The 21,465-nt window shown below is 49.7% G+C and overlaps 1 protein-coding gene across 2 annotated transcripts in view; it reads left to right on the top strand.

The window, feature by feature from the left end:
• The window catches only part of Capn3 (calpain 3), a 50,124-nt gene extending 30,542 nt beyond the window's left edge, over nt 1–19,582 (top strand). The window contains exons 5-24 of one of the 2 annotated variants that reach the window (XM_087911278.1): nt 226–394; nt 1,452–1,595; nt 3,042–3,125; nt 4,670–4,755; nt 6,309–6,386; nt 7,193–7,353; nt 9,065–9,234; nt 9,526–9,537; nt 10,172–10,380; nt 11,247–11,283; nt 13,733–13,750; nt 15,902–16,015; nt 16,747–16,824; nt 17,119–17,176; nt 17,261–17,325; nt 17,741–17,809; nt 17,893–17,971; nt 18,152–18,268; nt 18,756–18,814; nt 19,121–19,582. In XM_087911278.1, coding sequence (XP_087767404.1) covers nt 226–394; nt 1,452–1,595; nt 3,042–3,125; nt 4,670–4,755; nt 6,309–6,386; nt 7,193–7,353; nt 9,065–9,234; nt 9,526–9,537; nt 10,172–10,380; nt 11,247–11,283; nt 13,733–13,750; nt 15,902–16,015; nt 16,747–16,824; nt 17,119–17,176; nt 17,261–17,325; nt 17,741–17,809; nt 17,893–17,971; nt 18,152–18,268; nt 18,756–18,814; nt 19,121–19,147 — 1,834 coding nt within the window. In that variant the 3' untranslated portion in view covers nt 19,148–19,582. The remainder of the gene's footprint in view (nt 1–225; nt 395–1,451; nt 1,596–3,041; nt 3,126–4,669; nt 4,756–6,308; nt 6,387–7,192; nt 7,354–9,064; nt 9,235–9,525; nt 9,538–10,171; nt 10,381–11,246; nt 11,284–13,732; nt 13,751–15,901; nt 16,016–16,746; nt 16,825–17,118; nt 17,177–17,260; nt 17,326–17,740; nt 17,810–17,892; nt 17,972–18,151; nt 18,269–18,755; nt 18,815–19,120) is intronic. The other variant, XM_048459725.3, reaches the window with a different exon arrangement.
• The last annotated feature ends 1,883 nt before the right edge of the window (nt 19,583–21,465 follow it).

Here is a 21,465-nt window from a genome sequence, read left to right as displayed (position 1 = left end):
CTGCCTTCCTGATGGTGTGTCTAGTCTTGCATTAGCTCACTGCATCTCTGGAGCTCAGCCAGGTTGTCTCTTACCTTAGACTCTCTGCCTCTGCTGCTGGGCTCAGCAGACAGTGGAAGAACGCCTTGGGGGAATGGGGACAATGTGGTGGCTCTCTGTCTTAACTTAACTAATCATACTTCCTGGAACTCCTAGAGTCTAGACTGGCTTTGTCCTCTCTCCAAGGCTCCATGGTTCCTATGAAGCTCTAAAAGGTGGGAACACCACCGAAGCCATGGAGGACTTCACAGGAGGGGTGACGGAATTTTTTGAGATCAAGGATGCTCCCAGTGACATGTACAAGATCATGAGGAAAGCCATCGAGAGAGGTTCCCTCATGGGCTGCTCCATTGATGTAAGTCTGGTTCCCAGGAAGCCTTCTACTTTTAGCAACACGCTGCTCCTGCTGGGAGAGGGTGAATGTTTCGTTTTAAGAAGCAAGAGCCAGATGGTGAGATGGCTCATTGGTAAGAGCACTCACTACTAACCCTCGGGACCTGGGTCTGATCCTTGGAGTCCTCGTGGGAGAAAGAGACCTCCACAACCTGTCATTTGACTGTGCATGCATCCCCACCCCACACTAAAAAAAAAGGAACTACCAGCAATCCCAGCAATTTGTCATTTAGAAGTTGAGGCAGGAGGACTGCTATTTCTGGCCAACCTGGGATGCATAGCGAAATCCTGCTTTAAAAAAATAAAAAGCATGAATGATTCTTGACTTTAAAATTGACAGTTTTTTCAAGGGAAATGTATTCCTGGGGGTGATGGGTAGCTCTCAATTGGAAAAAAAAAAAGACTGAGCAATGACATTCCATGCCCTAGAATTCAGGTAGAAATGGATCCAGAGGCTCCACTGACAGGCCTCCTTTGTCAGACTGCTCAGAGCAAGCACAGCCACAAGGCCAACCGTGTCACTGGCTGTAGATCTATGCCCACCGTTGCCCTTAGGAACAGTAGTCGCTCCCTAGCCACTGAGCTATGACATCACCTCAATTCTTGGGCTTTGTGCTACCGGCTGGATGATCCCCTGAGTCCCTCTCTCAGTGCATCATGGTGATATGAACTGAGACAGGGACAAGGAGAGGAGCCACCATGGCCTGGGCTCCATGTAGGCTGCTTTGGGACTAGCAGTCTGGGGCATTTCTTTTCAGAGGAAGGGATGACGCAAGCTAACTCCTCCTTTCTCTCCCAGCACTCCCTGAGTAGGAAGGCTTGGCTGTCAGTCAGCTTAGGCCCCTACACAGGAGAGCCCTCTTCCTTATCATTCTCCTGCATCTTTTCTGCCTTTGTGCACAGTTGATATCTCCTCTTTTGTTCTGTCTGTCACTCCTTTCTCCTGTCTTCTTTCCCTCCCTCCCTGTTTGCTCTTTCCCTCTCCTGGGTTCTCCGCTCTCCTTCCCACCGGGCCTTAGGACGGCACCAACCTGACTTACGGTACCTCTCCTTCGGGTCTGAACATGGGAGAGTTGATTGCGCGGATGGTGAGAAATATGGATAACTCGCTGCTCAGAGACTCAGACCTGGACCCCAGGGGCTCAGATGACAGACCGACAAGGGTGTGTACACCTCCAGCCGTCACGACTGACCTACACATCCCATCCTGACGTCAGCTCCCCAGAGCAGTCAGTGCCAAGAGAACAAACTCCCTCCCCTTTGTGCGCTCTCCCTGGGGAACACGGGCCCCTGCCCTCCAGGGCTTACATCCTCCTACCTGGAAGGCACATATGTTACAGAAGGACTGAGCCATATAAAAAGACAAAGGAAAATTAGTAGCCTATGTTTTCCCATCTAAAGATAACTGCCCAGCATTTGCTATATCTTTCTGGAACATACTTGAACCATATTTTTGTTTTTAAAATCATCTTATTATATGTTACATCTTTGCAGCCTGTCTTTTCTTTTTCTTTCACTTTTTTGTCAGATTAATATTTTTAAGTACTTTAGTATTCTTTTATATCATTTTAGTAGCTGCACAATATTCTAATGGGCAAATATGTTATGATTTACTTACTAATATTCTGTTATTGGAAAGCTAGAGGGTTTTTTTAAAGTCTGTTTTCAAAAGTGCTATATAAGCTTCTTAGTAGAAACATCTTGGTATACATTCACAATGGATTTCATAAGACCAAGTCCCAAAGTCAAAATGGGTCAAAATGATAGGCTGTGTAGAACCGAAAGTCATCTCGGAAAGCCTTCGAGGTCTAGGCATGAATACTATGCCCTAGCCTGGGTCTAATGGGGAACAAAATCCAAGAGACTAAGATACAAAGTTCCAGACTCTCCTGCCACCTTGAAGAAGGATTCGGGAATGCAAACCCACATGGCTCTCAGAAGTCACCCCACCCCAAAGCTGTTGTTACCAGACCCCTGGTGCTGGGAGCCTGTGCAGTGCTCAGTGGGACTTCCTGATCTATCTTACTTCTGCAGAAGAACCCTCAGGACTACAACTTGGCCTAGGACAGCCCTCCCTGTACTGAGTGTAGTTCCGTCACAACAGCGAACCTTCCAGTAGTCCCAGTAGGGAGTAGGGACCAGGTTTTCTTGACTTTCATGTCCTAGGTAAGTGTGAGGGAGGCAGGGTAATGTCAACAGTTTAGATCTACAGGGTTTTTTAAACTCCCTTTCTCAATTCCTTTTTTTGGGGAATAGTCCACTCTGGATGGGCTCAAGGGAAGGCAGATAGACCCCAGCTGTCCCCTCTGCTTCTCTGAGGAAGTCTAGAAAGGAGGGACAAATTCTTTCCCTCACCTTCTATTCCAGCACCCACCTTGCACTCTGATCATCAGGGCAGCTTGATCAGCTAGGGGTCTGGGACTGCATCTTCCCATTGCCCTTGAAAAACACCAGTGAGGTCTGATGCTGGCCACAAGGCATACCGTCAGGGAAATAAGCCGTCCTTAGTCTGAGGTAACTCAGAAACGAGCCAGGGTCAACCCTTGTCTCCGAGCAGCAGAGCTTCTACCCACCAGTTCCTGACAGGCTGTCTGGTTCTCGCTCTACAGACAATTGTTCCCGTGCAGTATGAGACAAGAATGGCCTGTGGGCTGGTGAAAGGTCACGCCTACTCGGTCACCGGGCTGGAGGAGGTGAGTCCTGTGGAGTTTGGTGGGACGTGGGGACACAGCTGAGTTGACCTCCTAAAGTCTATGCCTCCTTCACCAATGAAAGAGCTGGCCCATCAGGTCCAAGCTGGCTTCCGGGGGGTCAGGGGGCATTATGGGACAAACTAGAGGTAGATGAGGGGCTGTGTAGGCTGCTTGGTTCATCGCTGTGTGAAGCGAATGTACCTGCCTGTGTGATGTGTGTGCGGAGGTCAGAGGCCAGCACTGGCTATCCCTCGGTGGGTCACCTTATTGTGAGGCAGTGTCTCCCACTGAGCATGGACCTGATCAGTTGATTAGATTGGTTGCTCAATGAGCTCCAGGCATCTGTTCCTCCCCATGCTGGGGTTACAGACATCCTTAACTGTGCCATCTTTTCACACGGGTGCCGGGGATCCAAACTCGGCTTTCTATTCTTGCCCAGCAGATATTTCACCAACTGAGCCATTTCCCTGGCCCCTTTCTTTGCTTTTAATGGTGAAGATGGGAGTTTTTCTAATGGCTCCAAGGAATAATTAGAAATATTGCTTTTATCTTACAAAGCTGGATTTGAGTATTGCCATGTTTCCTGTTCTTTCATGTTCATTTTCAATATGTTGCTTCCTGTGGGGTTGCTGAAGTTTCCTGGGTCATTTCCCAGGCAGGAACACTGTGAAGTGGTAACATTCAGTTGGGCATGGTATGCCCTAAAAGAAAAGAACGGGCTGAGAGAGTGTCTGCAGCCCCCAGTGCATGTGACAGGCGTCTTTTTCTAGTTGGTCCATCTGTAGTTTAGCCAGCGGGAGCCTTTTTTAAAACCCACACAGAAGGCTGGCAAGGTGATTCTGTTGGTAAAAACACTCATTGTGCAAGTCTGAAACCTGGAACCCATTGTAGAAGAGAAGACTGAGCTGGGCAGTGGTAATGCACACCTTTTAATCCCAGCACTCAGGAGGCAGAGGCAGGCGGATCTCTGAGTTCAAGGCCAGCCTGGTCTGCAGAGCTAGTTCCAGGATAGTCTCCAAAGGCACACAGAGAAACTCTGTCTTGAAAAACCAAAAAAAGAAAATAGGAGGGGGCGGGGGAGAAGGCACCCTCACATCACACACATACATGCACACGCCTGCACGACCACACACATAGTAAAAATAAGAGCTGAAGAGGAGGTGGCTCAGCAGCAAAGAGCACTTATTGCTCTCCCAGAGGACCTGGGCTTGGCTCCCAGCACCGTTAGGCTGGTCACAACTACCCATAACTCTAGTTCCAGGGGATCTGACAGCCTCTGGTCTGCTCAGGCACCTGGCATGTGGTACACATAACTCATACATCCACATAAAGAAAAAAGTAAGAAAAGAGAAATGAAGGAAAATCCACAAAGAAATGCTTAATATGTAAATGCTCACCTTCCACCAACACAAACAATGACCGGGCTCCTTACCTGGTCAGCAAGGGCGAGGCAGACAGTTCTCATACTGAGTTCTCTCGGCTTCTACCCCAGTTCTCAGAGCGAGTCAGACACCCCATCTTTCCAAACTTGCTTTTTGCCCCAGGCCCTGTTCAAAGGCGAGAAGGTGAAGCTGGTGCGGCTGCGGAACCCCTGGGGTCAGGTGGAGTGGAACGGCTCTTGGAGTGATGGGTAGGTGGGGCAGGCCACAGAGCAAGAGAGCCTGGGGCCACACTGTTGGCTTGGGGACCAAACCATGAGAGTACTGGTTGGTACTGGTGCAACATCACATTCAAACCAGTGACCCGAAGAGAAGGTGTGGGCTCCCCAAAGGGGCTGGAGCTGGAAACGAAAACCAGAGACTCAGTGAGTATAATGATGATTATAGACTTGAAAGGAATGATTTGGGGGGAGGGGCAGTTCAAGGCAGGGTTTCTCTGTGTAGTCCTGGCTTTCCTGGAACTCACTCTGTAGCCCAGGCTGGTCTCAAACGCAAGAGATCCGCCTGCCTCTGCCTCTGCCTCTGCCTCCCAAGGACTGGGATTAAAGGTGTGCACCACCACCACCCAACGAAAGGAATGATTCTAGAAGCGTCTCAGTGCAGGGAGTTTGCAGGCAATTTCCTTCTTAGTGTCTCTTTGCCTCTTCTGTAAAACGGGAGCGGTACCAGCACTTTCGGGTGGCTTGTATGAGGAGTAGACGTAGACATGACAGCTGGGGAAGGTGCTTACCTGAGACTAAGCTGGCTTCTCCTTTGACGACCACACACAACGTCCCGAAAGTCCTGTGAAGGAATTTTACTGCGCACCTCTGAAAAGAGTGGGCTGCGGATCACAAGACAACCACCACAGAGACGTCATCAAAGGCTCCAGAACTTTACAGCCCCTCTAGTGGTCTCCCTTCACGCTTTGGGTGGGATGGGTTACTTGGAGGTAGCGCTGTATGAATGGCGCTCGGTGCTGTGGGAGGTCCTCCGTGTCCCATCATCGTCTCTTCCCGCTAGTCCAAGTCACCTGCAAGGACCTTGCTGTGCTTTCCAGACTAACTCGGTGCCTTAACACACTTCCTGCTGACTCCTCGCTTGCAGGAGTTGCTGAATGGGGGCCCTGTCTCCCACCAATCTCCACTTTGATTCCAGGGCACCCTGACTCCAAGCACACCCTGAACCCCATTTTAGCTTAACTCTAACTCAACGAGTCTAGGAAGTGTAAAAGCATCCAGGCTTTGAGATGGTGCGACCATTTCCTGCCTGGAAAGAAGAGCCATCTACATGCCAGATCTTAGCATCTCGGTGGGGAACCAAGCTAACAGTTCCGATGGGTTATTTTGCGAACACATCATAGTTCTGAGGTAGATGACATAATGTTTCCCTTTTATGGCTGAGGAAGTCAAAGCTGACAGGCCGAGTGACATGTCCAAGGTTACATAACTGGCTGTCGTCACAGGAGAATCCCAGTTTGCCAATTTCAGAATCGAGTTCTTAATGAGGAGGCTAGAAGATTCAGCCAGAGACAGTGAAGTCCTTGTGAACCCATTCGAGGAGTTTGGTCTTAGCATTGAAGGTGGCAGGAAATGATTGCAGGCCTTCCCACCGAGGGGAGCAGGTCGGAGCTGTATTTCCTTGGCTCATACTGGCTGTGGTCTAGACGCGGGCTTCTCTAATTTAGTATTTCTCTGACCCTCTGTCCCAGCCCACATTAGCCACCCCCCATCCTCCTTCCTTAGTCCCTCTATTTTCCCACCAGTTGGAAGGACTGGAGCTTGGTAGACAGAGATGAAAAGGACCGTCTCCAGCACCAGGTCACTGAGGATGGAGAGTTCTGGTAAGTTCACGACCCAGGCAGGGAGGTGAAACCTCGGTTCCCAATCAGAAGCCACCAGGCTCCATCTGGACCCTGTCTTCCCACTCGGCCTTAAGGCTCACTAAGATGAAGTTCCGACAAGAGACTGCCACTTCCTAGTAATGACTGAGCTCCATCCCAGGCCAATGCCCATCAACTCTTGTTGAAGCCACCCCTGTGCACTGGCCACCCCTGTGCACTGGCCACCCTGTACACCGGCTCTGATGCAGTTCTCTTCTGAGCCAAGAGGCTTTTCTTACCTGATTCCCAGTGCCTCCCTTATTCTGGTCATGTCAGCCTTCTGAATCTCAGCTGGCAGGAGGGTCCCTTACAACTCCTATGGTTCCCTCAGAACCCAGATGCATTTATTTGTGATGTCATTAGCCTTAAAAATATCCTTCCCCAAGTGACATCTCTTTTCCCTGTGCCTAAAGTGTGCCTGGCAATGGTGAAATGCACAGTAACATTTTAGAGAATGATTTTCCATCCGGTGCTCTCTCATCAAAGACGAATGAGGAGCCACTCCTCTAAGACATATATATAAATGTGTGGGGTCGATATGTCGGGAGTGCAGCGCCAGGCACACACCTGTAGGTCCATCATTTGGTAGACAGGCAGGAAGATCGAAAGTCGAAGGTCAACCTAGACTACACCATGAAATCCTGTCTCTCAAAAGCAAATGAGCAAATGCACCAGCATTGCCAGGGTCTTCTGGGGACTTTGTTGGGTGGGAGTAGCCCTTGCCTTCCCTTCCCCAGCCTGCGTGCGTCTCTCTTTCAACCCGTCAGGATGTCATACGAAGACTTTGTCTACCATTTCACAAAGCTGGAGATCTGTAACCTCACGGCTGACGCCCTGGAGTCTGACAAGCTCCAGACCTGGACGGTGTCTGTAAACGAGGGCCGCTGGGTGAGGGGCTGTTCAGCCGGAGGCTGCCGCAACTTCCCAGGTGGGAGACCCTTGAGATGGGGGAGGGGCTGGGCACTACTCATTCCAGGTAGACCAATATTAGCCCGCATTTACTGGGTCTGTACTTTGCTTAAGGCATGCACTGTCTCATTAAATCCTCGTTTAAGGAAGAACACAGCCATGCTGAGGAATCCCTAACAGGGAGCGGGTAGCAACTCCCTGGTACATTTGCGTTAGCGAAGGCTGAAGCAGGCAACTGTCAGAACACCATGTCAGTCCTGCTGAAGGTACACTCAAGGACCCGGAAGGCACTACAGCAGTCCATGGCAGAAATGCCGAAAGCCTGGTCAAGTCGGGGGGCTTCAGAGATGGAGGGGAGAATTGAGATTTAGAGATGGAATAGTGAATGATATCAAGGGTCCCAGAGCAATGACCCAAGTGGATGAGCTTTTGATGTGTTTGGTTGTGAAGATATAGGAAGAGGACCTCAGGTAATGGCATGAGAAGTTTGAAGCACCCATTGACTAGAGGATAAAGAGAGATGGTTCAGCTTATAAAGAGCTTGCCTGATAAACTGAGTCTGGATCCCCAGAACCCACATAAGAGTCAGGCACGGTCAGTAGTGTGTCCATAAGTCCAGAGAGCTACAGTCATATGAGAAATGGAGACAAGAGAATTCCCAGCAGCTCAGAGCCTCAAACAAGGTGGAAGGAGAGGACTGGTGCTCAAGGTTGCCCTTTGACCCCCATGCCATGGCATACATGCACCTGCTTTCACACACAAACACACATAATCATATACACGCAACATCCATACGTGTTTTATAATGAAAACAAAAAGTGAATAAATGTGAGGAAATGGGTGGTAGAGAGAGGGGGGACGTTAGACGAGAAGCTGAGCTAGGATACGTAGTTCAGGTGTCATGGGAACGTAGGGCTCAGTTAGAAAGCAGAAGTCGCACCTGGGTTTCTCTGTGTAGCCCTGGCTGTTCTGGAACTTGCTCTGTAGACCAGGCTGGTCTCAAATTCAGAGATCCGTCTGCCTCTGCCTCCTGAGTCCTGGGATTAAAGGTGTTTGCTGCCACCACCTGGCTCATTGAGGAATTTTTACACAACCCTGGGTATATAGGTGTATAGAATTGTCTCAAAAAATGAAAAGAAAATAAACTTATTTTATTTTAAAACAATTTGTTAGTGCACACATATGTTCACCACTATTAAAGACAAAAGCAAATGTGTATGTTGGTGAGATAGATGTACTTATTTACTTTTATACAAAGATTTGAATCTTGCTGAATATTAGATATGGTAGGACACAGAACATCTTTAACATTTTTTTGGAATTGACAGATATTTTGATGTTATAATTGGCAATTTTGAGAATTCCATTTATATAAACAAGTAGCACAAAATGGCAGCAGTAACTTTAGGATCATTTCAGAAGTATCTGGGCATTCTGTCTTAATTCTAAGTCAAAATCCATCTAATGGGGATTAAAGAGATGGCCCGGTGGTAAAAAGCATTTATTGCTCTTGCAGAGGACCAAGGTTTGGTTCCCAGCACCCATATGACGGTCTTTATCTGACCTCCATGGGCACCAGGCATGCATGTGGCACACAGACCTATACACATAGAAGTAAAAATCTACAAGTTACCCCTCACAAAGGGGACCTAGGACATAGGTTCCCTGTCTCATTTTCCTTCCTGTCCTTTCTCCATATCTGAACGTGGACTCCCTTTTGGGGGGCACAGACACTTTCTGGACCAACCCGCAGTACCGTCTGCAGCTCCTAGAGGAGGACGATGACCCTGACGACTCTGAGGTGATCTGCAGCTTCCTGGTGGCTCTGATGCAGAAGAACCGGCGCAAGGACCGGAAGCTGGGAGCCAATCTCTTTACCATTGGCTTTGCGATCTACGAGGTATGGAGACCCTACCCGTGCCAGCGCAGAACACACGCCCTTCCAGTGGGGGAGAATCTGGCGTTTGCAGCAGGATCCTCTGGCTTTTCTGGTCCTCAGTGACCACCAGAGCTCCTGCTCTCGGGCCCACACATTTGTCACCAGCATAAATGCCGCGGGGGCAGCGGGCAGGACTGGGGCTGCCCGGGTGGGTAGCAGGAGTTAGTCTGCGACCACTCTAGCGTTGCTGACATTCCCTTCGGCCAGCGCTGTATTCATAACACAGGTGTTGTTTCTCTATTTTGCTTTCAGGTTCCCAAAGAGGTAAAGCAGTGGCGGTGGCCGGCAGTGGTGTACAGCATTCTTGGGGGGTCCTAAGTCTGTCTGTGACTCCCCGAGAAGCTTCCTGGTAGGGCCGATGATCAAGGATGATAGGAGGGTACCATACCCCATGATGTGCATTTTCTCACTTCCACCAGGATACACTGCCCATCAAACACAAACCTTCACACACTCATTCTTTCACACGTATACACTTACAGAGACACATTCTAAAGGTGGCTGCTTTCTGGGATAGGGGAATCACCTCCCTCAGAACCCAGCCAAGGTCCTTCCCCGTCTCTGGGGCACTTGTCAAGCTGAGGGATTTGGAGTTGAGGATCACCGGTTCTGGTGAGTGGTCCTATCTAGGGAAAGTATAGGCCTGACCTTCATTTCTGGATCACACACACACACACACACACACACACACACACACACACACACACACAAAAGGAAGGGGAAGTGAGATCTGGAATGTCTGTGCTGTTGAGCAACTGGGGCCTTAGGAATTAAGAGTAGGTAGGTGGAGACTGTGAAATGAATGGCCAAAGGGTTAGGAAGGAGCCCTCGGAGGGGACTGTGAGTAGGTCCAGGCCGCCCTCCGCAGAGCTCAGGTGTCTTGGGTTCTTGTCCTCAGATGCATGGGAATAAGCAACACCTGCAGAAGGACTTTTTCTTGTACAACGCCTCCAAGGCCAGAAGCAAAACCTATATCAACATGCGGGAAGTGTCCCAGCGCTTCCGCCTGCCCCCCAGCGAGTACGTCATTGTGCCCTCCACCTACGAGCCCCATCAGGAGGGGGAGTTCATCCTCCGGGTCTTCTCTGAGAAGAGGAATCTCTCGGAGTGAGTACCAGCCTGATGTGCCTTACCTGCCCCTAAGAGGTCACACAGCCCCTGGCCTTTGCCATTCTCCTCTCCTGAGCCCATCACTCATTTCCTTCACTTCTTTGAGTACTTTCTGCAGCCCTGACAGGTAAAGCCAGGTCCTCACGCACGGCAGGCAAGCCCTCTGTCATGACTTTCCTCTCACTTATTTGGGGAGAGGGTTTAACCAAGTGTCCCAGGCTGGCCTTGAACTCACTCAGATTGGCCTTAAACCTTTGACCTTCCAGTCCCAGCCTCCTAAGGAGTTGCAGTTACAGCCCCGTGACGCCAGAGTAGCCCACAAAACTATATTCATTCCCTTCATCCTGAAGAGTACCCAAGTACTCTTCTAATCACTGGGTTTAGTGAACAAAAGAAGCTTGCTACCTTCATGGAGCTTAACACTCTAGGGACAAAGGACAAGGAAACATTGTGACATCTCAGATTTATAGAAAGGATAAGCAGCAAAAATAAAGCGCAGAGTAGGTACATGAGACATTGAGGGTGGTTGAGCTGCAAGGGAAGCCAGCGAAGCTACATCTCTGCCTTTGACCACAGATGCATTGACAGGCTGATGCTCTGAGTTCTGTCTCTGGAAGAGATGCAGGGAGGAGGTGACTGGACCGTGCTCCGTGGGAGCACTGACAGTACCACAAGTAGCCGTGCTCCTAGGCTTTTCTGGGAATGGTTACATGGGGCTGACTCCTGGGTGAAGGTGTAGTCCCAGGGTTCTTTTAGGTTTAGTCTCACCTTGACTACCAAGAAGTCATGTGGCCTGAACAAGTTCTTGGAGCATTTCATGTATAGTCGGGGATACCGAGACACTATGTTTGTGTTTTTCACAGGGAAGCTGAAAACACAATCTCTGTGGATCGGCCGGTGGTAAGTGACTAGGTTCTTAGATATGAGACGATCTCTGGGGGGGTCACATTTCCAGCCCAGGCAGGGGTAGGGGGTGGTGGGAAAGTGGTATTGGTGAGGGCAGCCTAATGTGTAGGACAGAAGGAAAACAATTCTACAATGGAAGAACCACTTGGTCAGTCAGAAGCCGGGAACATGGAAGAGGAGAAACTGTTTTGTCAATTCGAGGAAGGTGGCTGGACTTAGGAAATGACGGCAAATCCGATTTCTCACTCAGAGAAAAAGAAGTGTACTGACTCAGGACCCAGGGTCAGAACCTGGATCATTCACCTCCCACTTTGGTGATTCGAATAAGTTACAGAACCCCTCTGACTCAGTTTTCTACTCTGCAAAATGGGGATAATATTAATGCCCTGGCCATGCTTATGGGGTCAAATCAGTAAGCCCCCACATGAGGTATGGCTTGTGAGCCACATGGGATTTCCAAGCTCTCCTCACATGTGTGGTTTGCATCAGTTTTCCCCAACATTCTAAGAAGTGGATGGCATCTTGGCTTTTCACAAGAGAAGGTGGTGCCTCAGTAGGTTAAATGGTTTCTTGGCCTTCTCAGAGGCAGGAAGTAGCAGGCAGGGGCTAAGAACTCAAGTTCAGATTCTCCTACCTTCTAGCCTACAGAAGCACAGAATGTGTGCGTGTGTTGTATATGTGTGGGCATGATATGTATGTGTGTATGTGTGTGTGGTATGTAATTTGTATGTGTGTAGTATGTATGTGTGTGGTGTGTAATGTGCAGGTGTGGTGTGTATGTGGGTATGGTGTGTAGTGTGTGTGGTGTGTAATATGCAGGTGTGGTGTGTATGTACGTGTGGTGTGTAATGTGTGTGTGGTGTGTAATATGCAGGTGTGGTGTGTATGTACGTGTGGTGTGTAATGTGCGTGTGTGGTGTATAATGTGTGTGTGTGGTGTGTATGTGTGTGTGGTGTGTATGTGTGTGGTGTGTAATGTGTGTGTGTGGTGTGTATGTATGTGTGGTGTGTAATGTGTGGTTGTGGTGTGTAATGCATGTGTGGTGTGTATGTGTGTGTGGTGTGTAATGTGCGCATGTGGTGTGTATGTGTGTGGTGTGTAATGTGCGTGTGTGGCGTGTAATGTGTGTGTGGTGTGTCTGTGTGTGTGGTGTGTATGTGTATGTGTTGTGTAATGTGCATGTGTGGTGTGTATGTGTATGTGGTGTGTAATGTGTGGCTGTGGTGTGTATGTGGGTGTGTATGTGGGTGTGGTGTGTATATGTGTGAGGGAAGGGAGGATTGAGGATTCTCAGGTTTGCTGTGGAGCTTTGGGCTGTTCTCAGTGAGTGTGACTTGAGTCAGGACAAACGTCCCACTGATTGCCTTTCATGTAGTGACTTCCATGATCATAATGCTGACTCTGTGCTAGTGTAGGAGCCAAGCACCTTCCTAGTCCGCTGCGTGTCGGATTTTGGTGTTAGGTGTGTATCTTGCTCATTCTCGTCCTTTGGATGCTGTATCAGCGTAGCGTATCCATTGGGACTCAAGACTTCATGGACTAGGGCGTGGGATCCACAAGGCCCTAGATTCAGCTCTAGCACTGCTTAGAAAGGGGAGGGGCTTACAGGAGCTGGCGTGTCCCATGCGTACAGCAGATCAAGGGAGGGATTTTCCTGTCCCTAGTCCCTAGTGCTGTGTTTGCAGCTCTCATGTGACACTGGCCTCAGCAGTGGAGGAACAACAAGGCTCAGCTGACTGCTGCTACGGGAGTAGCAGGCCCAGGGCAGTCGCCAAGCCTTCTGGTTTTATGAAGGAAGCCCCAACCCTGGAAGCCCATATTAAATCTCCCTGTTAAATGATCTCTTAAAGCAAACTTATTTTCACACAGGTTCGAGAGAGCCACATTTTGGTAACCATTTTTTTTTTAAAGCCTGGGAAGGTCCTTTCCCTCCCCAGCAGTGGGAGTCTCAAGACAGGGTTTCTCTGTGTGCAGCCCTGGCCATCCTGGAACTTTCTTTGTGTGTAGACCAGGATGGCTTCAGATTCAGAGATCCCTCTGCCTCTGTCTCCTGAGTGCTGGGATTAAAGGCGCGCACCTCCTCACTCCCCCACGCCTGGCGGGCTGTCAGTCTCTTGCTGTAGAGAGAGAAAGCTCCTCTCACTTTCCCTCCACACCCTTTGAAATTGTATTTTATTTATTTGTGTATGTACATGCACACGTGGAGGTCAGAGGACAACGGTGGCAGTCACTGCTCTTCATTTGCGTGTGGTTCCCAGGGGCCACACTTGGGTTGTCAGGCTTGGTGGCAAGTGCCTTCACCCACTGAGCCATCTCAATGGCCTTCATATCCTTTGAAGTTCCAACCGATCACAGTATCTGGACCCCAGAGCCTCGAGCACTGGCTAGTCTAGAAACCCGATTTTCACCTATTTCCCATTTGCTGTTTCCCTTTCTATGCAGAAAAAGAAAAAAAACAAGGTGAGTATAACAGGGTGAGTAGTTAGGACACTGTGCATGTGTGTGTACATGCATGCATGTGTGTGAACACCTGCACAACATGTGTGCACACACGTGCAACATGTATGTGTGTACATACACACATGCATGCACCTGAGCAGCTTGGGTGTATATACATGCATGTGTATGTATGCCTGTGCAACATGTGTGTGTATGTACACGTGTGGCATGTATAAGAGTGCTTCTTCCTTCTCTTCTTGGAGCGTCTGCTGGGCTGGGTACCCTTCAGGTACTTGTCCTGTGTTACCTCCATTTCACAGTAGTCCTAGGACAGCGGCTCCATTATCAGTCCTGTTTGTAGAGGGAGCAAAGGTAAAGACAAATGAGTCTGCTGAGGCCACACATCCGGGAAGAGACATAGCCAGCACTGGAGCCAGGTGGTCCCCAGTCGGTGTTCTGAAACAGCACAGCCATCAGACAAGGTTTGGTACAGGTGCTTATGGTGATCTCGGGGAAGCTGTTGCAGAGGTTCTAGCATGGGTGCTGATCCAGACCAGAGGGAATCTTTACTGTGTGCTCTGCTTGTAGCAGCCCCTGACCTCCTCCCCATAGAATAGCATCTACAAGGTGAGTACTGCTTATGGTTTTAGAAGTGAGGGTTCATGTTCAGAGAAGTGAAGTGATGTGCCCAAGGGCACACATGGAGCAGGTGGGGACACTGGAACCAGTCCCATATATGTCTGCTCTGAACCCTAGTGTCCTTACACTCCAGGGCCTGTGTTGTCAAGACCTGCATGTGAGCCTCTATATGTATGGCTGGTAGAGATGCCCCGTGGCTGTACTGCCCACTGGTCCCCTCAGTCTATCACTGCTGCCTGTTCAGAGATCCCCACCAGCTTCATTTGCCTGGGCTAGAGCTGTTGTTTAGAAAAGCAAGCTGGGGTCTAAGGCACCTCCTGGAGCCAAAACTGGTAGAGCTGTTTTCCCATGTGTCGCCCTGGGTGACCTAAACAGCATGGGAGGACAGTGGAGCCTCCCTGGTCAGGCTGCTTTTGTGGCTGGGACTGCTTGCTTCATTGTCATTGGCTGCCACTCTCTAGCCCTTCTGTAGCCTCTGCTCTTGCACGAGCAGAACGTTAAAGTAACATTCCTGCTGCTGGAACTCATCTGGCCCCACAAAAACCCTATCAGAAGAAAAAGTCGGGTTTCCCAGCTTCGGTAACGATAAGTAAATGGTCAGTGAAGGCGTTTCTTACATGAAGGGAAGGCTGGCTGGGGTGCTGACAAGCCACCAAACAGCACATTCTGAGGGGTCCCTTGGGTACCGGGGCGGGGGGCTGGAGCCCTGATCCCTGCTAGGATGGTCTTGAACTTGTGGTTATCCTCTCTGCTGAGATTATGATTGTGTGCCACCATGATGGACCTGAAAGGCTGGAAGGCCTCGTTTTCTTTCCTTCCTTCCTTCCTTCCTTCCTTTCTTCCTGGTTTTTCAAGGAAGGGTTTCTATGTAGCTTTGGCGCCTGTCCTGGAACTCACTCTCAAGATCAAGCTGGTCTTGAACTCACAGAGGTCACCTGCCTCTGTCCCCCGAGTGCTGGGATTAAAGCCGTTCACCACCACTGACTCATTTTCAATGGGTTTTACACTGGGGGAATTCAATGTTTTTTCATTTGAAAGATCCATGGTGTTTTAAATCACTGATGTCCATCATGTACTTTCAGCATTCTTAGAATTTTATATAAACTACTTTGTATTACCATGGGGAGAAATGTGGTTGGCGTGATAAAATAATGGGCCCATTAATTTTATACTACACATTAATAATTTTTAAAAATATGAATAAAAGTGAGAAAGAACTGAGGTTCAAGCCAGTGCATGGCGTACTCAAGGTTAGCTTGGGCTACATAGTGTGATTCAGCTGCAGACAAACAACACACACACACACACACACACACACACACACACACAGAGCACCAGAGACTTGGCATCTCTCCGCAGTCACACAGCCTGTCGGTGCAGACACAGAACTTGAACTGAGATTCAGGAGCTCCTGAGTGTGACCGTTTCCTCATTGGACAAAGCTGCTCCGGGGGAGGCTGTCTCTGGTGCCTATCAGCCTGTAATCCTTGCTTCCTTCCTGCCCTCTCCATCCTCTTTCCCTCCCCTCCCCAGCCCATCATCTTCGTTTCAGACAGAGCAAACAGCAACAAGGAGCTGGGTGTGGACCAGGAGGCAGAGGAGGGCAGAGACAAAGCAGGGCCCGATAAGCAAGGGAAAGCCCCACAGGTTTTTGAGCATGCGGCGTGGATGGGGAGTTTAGCTCGCAATGGGGCTCTGCTATGCTCTAGGGACCCGTGGGGGTTACAGCCACTCCCAGGGAGGATCTCTTCAACAAAGAGGGATTTGGAGTCACCCCCTCGCAAGTTTCTGTGAACTTCGGGGTACTTCTGCAGGTCGGCTGCCACACCAAACTGGTCCCCAGATGGGAATGGCAGGACAGCCTTCTGGAGCTTCTAGCAGAACAGAGCTGAGACAAGTCTTCTGGAGACGGGGAGGCTGCACTGTCTTCAGTTCAGAATTCAGGGAGGGAAAAGGATGGTAGCAGAAAGCGGGGTGGGGGGCGGGGCAGCAGCCATGCAGTCCTACAGAACTCCAGGGCCATGTACTCTACCCAGAAGTACCCACATAGTGGGCTGGACCAAGGCTCTTTTAAATACTTAGCCCCAGAGACAGAGGCAGTTAGAGGACCTGACTGGAAGAGTCAGGCTCCAAACAGTGGAGAAAATGGGGAGAGGATGGAGGATGCTATCTGCATGTTGGCATGGAGAAGGCAACCTTTGGCCAGAGGTGCTGGGCAGGGCTAGAGAAGCAGAGGGCAGAGCTGCTGAACCAAGGATCCCTACTCCGGCGCAGCGGGTCGACTGAGAACATAAGCCTGCGCCAGCTACTTCCGCTTTGTGGGGCTGTTTGGGATTGAGGCCCGGGTTCCTATGAACCGGTCTTCTGTGTCCCCACAGGCACGGCCTGGCCACACAGACCAGGAGACTGAGGAGCAGCAACAGTTCCGGAACATCTTCAGGCAGATCGCAGGCGATGTACGTGTTTTCCTCCTAGCCGCAGGCTCCCAACTAAAGAGACCCACTGTTTAGCAGAGGATGTGGGTCACATCACAGAAACCTGTGCCTTTATGTTTGGGTCTAACACAACTACTGGGTGGCTCGCAACCAGAAGGTTGTGAGCTGCTTGCTACAGTCGAGGGTGCAGAAACTGGCCTGTCTTGCTCAGAAAAGTCCCAGCTTCCCACGGCAGAAGAAAAGGGATCTTACAAGCATGGGCAGCTGGGACGGTCCACTGGATGCTCTGCCCTTCACAACTCTCCTCTCCCGCAGGACATGGAGATCTGTGCAGATGAACTCAAGAACGTCCTTAACACAGTGGTGAACAAACGTGAGGGACTCATGCCAGATGCGGGGGATGGGCAGGGGCCATGGCTGTCTGAAAGCAGCTCCTCACCCTTCTCCATCCCCCCAGACAAGGACCTGAAGACACAAGGGTTCACCCTGGAGTCTTGCCGAAGCATGATAGCTCTCATGGATGTATCCTTCCGGCCACCATCCCCAATCCTCTTATCTGTCCTTAGAGTCGGGAACAATTAGGGGTGTCCATGCCTAGGGAAAGGCTTAAGGGGATCCTGACTCGGGCCATCATGGCCTGGCAGTGAGGGTTAGGGAAAGATACTGGGTTTTAGCTTGTCATCATCTCCTGCCTTATCACAGGCCTGAAATCCTGTTTGGGATGCTGCCCAAACAAGGATTATTCTTAGGGGACAGGCTCAGTGGGCTATAGAGATGGTAGGAACTCTGGTTAAGGATGGAGGGGAAGGATAGAACCTGGGATCAGGAGCAAGGTAGAGGATGCTGGTTGCTCCGCCTTCCTGCATAGTACCCTAGATACCACTCCCAGTTCAGGGGATCTTTCTATGTGCCTGTGGCCCTGACATTCATCCTCCAGACAGATGGCTCTGGGAGGCTGAATCTGCAGGAGTTCCATCACCTCTGGAAAAAGATCAAGGCCTGGCAGGTAGGATGAGAGTCTAATGTGGGGGTTGGCAGGGTTAACTTGGGATTGTGTGTAACCGCTATCTTCGAATTTTCAATTTTCAGAAAATCTTCAAACACTATGACACAGACCATTCCGGCACCATCAATAGCTATGAGATGCGAAATGCAGTCAATGATGCAGGTGCTGGGGGCAGAGGGCGTAAGATGCAGACCCGAGAGCTGTGGAAGCAGGATGGGATGGGTCTTGGTAGAGAGAGCAGGGGGAGTGTCTCCTTTCCCAGGCCAGTGTGGCCAAGAAGCAGGGAAGAGAGACTGCAAGCCTGGGAACTTCACTCCCGTTTCTTCTCCCTGCCTTTCCTAGGCTTCCACCTCAACAGCCAACTCTATGACATCATCACCATGCGCTATGCAGACAAACACATGAACATTGACTTTGACAGTTTCATCTGCTGCTTCGTCAGACTGGAAGGGATGTTCAGTAAGTGTCTTAGTTAGGGTTTCTACTGCTGTGAAGACACATCATGACCACGATGCTGGTTATGTACTGCGTGGATTTGTGCTGAAGGTCAGCATTCGGCACAGGGGCTTCTTCAATCATAGATCTGATCATTCAGATAATGCTCACTCTTGATCCAGCAGGTAGTAGAGGTAGGAGAATTATGCGTTTAAGGCCAGCCTAGGAGCCATGGATAGACCTTGGTTCAATAATACAAGGGCTGGCAAAATGACTCAGCTGCATGTGTCTGGTGACCAGAGTTCAATGGCTGAAACCCATGAGGTGGAAGGAAAGAACCAATTTCAGAGCGACCCTCCAACCTCTACGTGTGTTCTGTGATGTGCCCAGAAGCACACACAATAATAAACTCTTTAAAAAGCAAACACAAAGCCAAAACCTGAAAAGGAAAGCGCAAACGATCATGGCAGAGATAGTGACTGGCTTTTGGCCTATGCATTCTTTCACACAGGAGCTTTCAATGCATTTGACAAGGACGGAGATGGCATCATCAAATTGAATGTTCTCGAGGTCAGTGTAACAAAGAGCACATCCTCCGCACCACACAACCCAAGGTGGAGTGAACGAGGACCCTGTGTGCGCCTCACTCCCAGACAAGAACCTGAAAGGGGGCCTAGTGGTTCCTGGGGTGTGTGTACCACGAGGCTTTTGTCCCCCAAGTTGCACTTCCAGAAAACACTCTCCTAGAAAAGACCCAGGAAAGGGAGCAGGATGCTCTTTTTAAGACCCTGCCCTTGTCTGATTCCTGATGTGAGAGATCCTAGGGCTGGCGGGCCTCTGCTTGTTTCTGTACTGATGTAGAGTTTTCTCTTTCAGTGGCTGCAGCTTACCATGTATGCCTGAACCAGACAGGCCTCATGCAAGATCAACCAGGACTCCAACCCAACCCAGCTAGAGTCATTGACCACAAAGAATCCGGTAGCTGAACCTCCACCAAGCCTAGGGAGCTTCTGGTCTTGTTCCTTCTCCACTATGGCCCAAATCTTGGTGTCCAGCCTGATGCTTGGGAGAACTCTCTGCCACCTGAAGCCTAGTGTCTGCCTGACCTAGGTGCAGCCTCACTGCTGATTCTGAACTGCCCACTTAGCTTGCACTGGGCTGTCTACAGTACTTCTAGAGGTACTCACTCACACACGAGCCCAGTCACCAAGTCTACATCCAGTTCTGCCAGTTTTAGGATGGGTTTACTCTGGGGTAAACAGGGATACTTTGGGGTATCTGATAATTTGGCTGGGTTCTGAAAAAAAGCTATCTAAATAAAGGCACATGTATGGCTGGCTCCAGTTTTATTTCTCAGCCACAGCACGACTATCTTCCAGATATACTTTTATTTATCACCTCCAAAAAGACCTAGTTTGAGACTAGGGAGATAGTTCAGAAGACACAGGGTTATATAAGTACGGAGGACCCCAGTACAGATCCCTAAAAGTCAAGTGTGACAGCTCACACCTGTAACTCCAGTACTGGAGAGCAAAGACAGAGGAATTCTACAGACCTGCTGGCCAGCCAATCTAGTTAAAGGGACAGTATTTGGTGAGAGCTTGTCTCAAAAAATAAAGTGGAGGTCAGGCAGTGGTGGCGCACGCCTCTAATCCCAGCACTTGGGAGGCAGAGGCAGGTGGATCTCAGTGGGTTAGAAGCCAGCCTGGTCTACAAAGTGAGTTCCAGGACAACCAGGACTGCGTCTTGAAAAACCAAAAAAGCCTATTGGAGGAGTGATCACCCACCTGTAATCCCATCCCAAGGGAGACAAAGAAAGGGGATCCTTGGCCTGATTAGCTAGTCTAGCTGAGCTGGCAAGTTCTGGGTTAAAGTGAGAGACACCTGAGCTTTCATGAGAAAGGTGGAGACTGAAGACAGCATCAACCCGACCTCCACTGGCATGCATACACCGCACACAGGGAGATGGAGGAAAACACCCACAGCCGATCTGACCCCCACACCTGCACACACCACACACACAGAGGGAGATGGAGGAAAACACCCACAGCCGATCTGACCCCCACACCTGCACACACCACACACACAGAGGGAGATGGAGGAAAACACCCACAGCCGATCTGACCCCCCACACCTGCACACACATGTATACAACACAAAGAAAACCCTGTTTAGGCCAGGCAGTGGTGGCGCACACCTTTAATCCCAATACTCGGGAGGCAGAGGCAGGAGGAGTCTGGAGCCAGCTTGGTCTAGAGAGCAAGTTCCAGGACAGGCTCCAAAGCTACACAGAGAAACCCTGTCTTGAAAAACAAAACAAAAAAAACCCTGTTTAGTCTATGGATATACCTGATTCTATCAGGTACTGGAAGGGTTGGGTCTGATAGTGTATTAGTGGGGAAAAGCAAGCCCTAGTTTCAGGATAATATAATGGGAAATACATATAAAATCAAAGGTTTGAGTCTTACTAAAATCATGTCTAATACCTTTTCTTTTAATCTGTTTTATGTGTATCAGTGTTTTGCCTGCTTTTATGTCTGAGCAACTCATATATGCCTTGTGCCTGTGGAAGGCACAAGAGGGCATCAGATTCCCTAGAACTGGGAGTTAGAGATGGCTGTGAGAGTCATGTGGGTTCTCTGGAAGAGCAGTCTGTGCTTTTACCCCCTGAGCCATTCCTCCAGTCCCACTACTGCTAGTTCTTGAGCACAAGAACCACTCAAATTTTTTCCAAGATTGCTGGTGTAGAGCATATATGGGCAGTAGAAGGTGAACGGGGATGATCAAAGTGCATATGTATGAAATCATGAAATAAACTATTTATTTACTTAGAGACAGGGTTTCTCTATATAACAGTCCTGCTGTCCTTGAATTCGCTTCGTAGACCAGGCTGGCCTCGAACTTACTAAGATCCACCTGCCTCTGCCTCCCAAGTGCTGAGATAAAAAGGCATGCCCACCACTGCCTGGCAAAATCAACAAATTTTAAATCAAATAAATGGGCAGCATGATGGGTCAGTTACCACAGGTCGGTGCAGGAGAGAGGGGATTGTTTTCATCCCAGCTCCTCTGCTCACAGGCCTGTCTGACGTGAGTTTAATCTGGACCTCGGGTGGGTCTGTGGTACATATACAAGCACCATGTTCCCTGCCCACTGTCTGTTCTGCATGCCAAAGTGAAAAAGGCTCTTAATTACGAAAACACAAAGTAACAAAAAGAACA

Source organism: Myodes glareolus, chromosome 10 (assembly GCF_982192425.1).
Source record: "Myodes glareolus chromosome 10, mMyoGla1.1, whole genome shotgun sequence".
Classification (NCBI taxonomy): domain Eukaryota; kingdom Metazoa; phylum Chordata; class Mammalia; order Rodentia; family Cricetidae; genus Myodes; species Myodes glareolus.
Note: the sequence above shows the minus strand (reverse complement) of the source record. Positions and strands in the feature narration are given on the sequence as shown.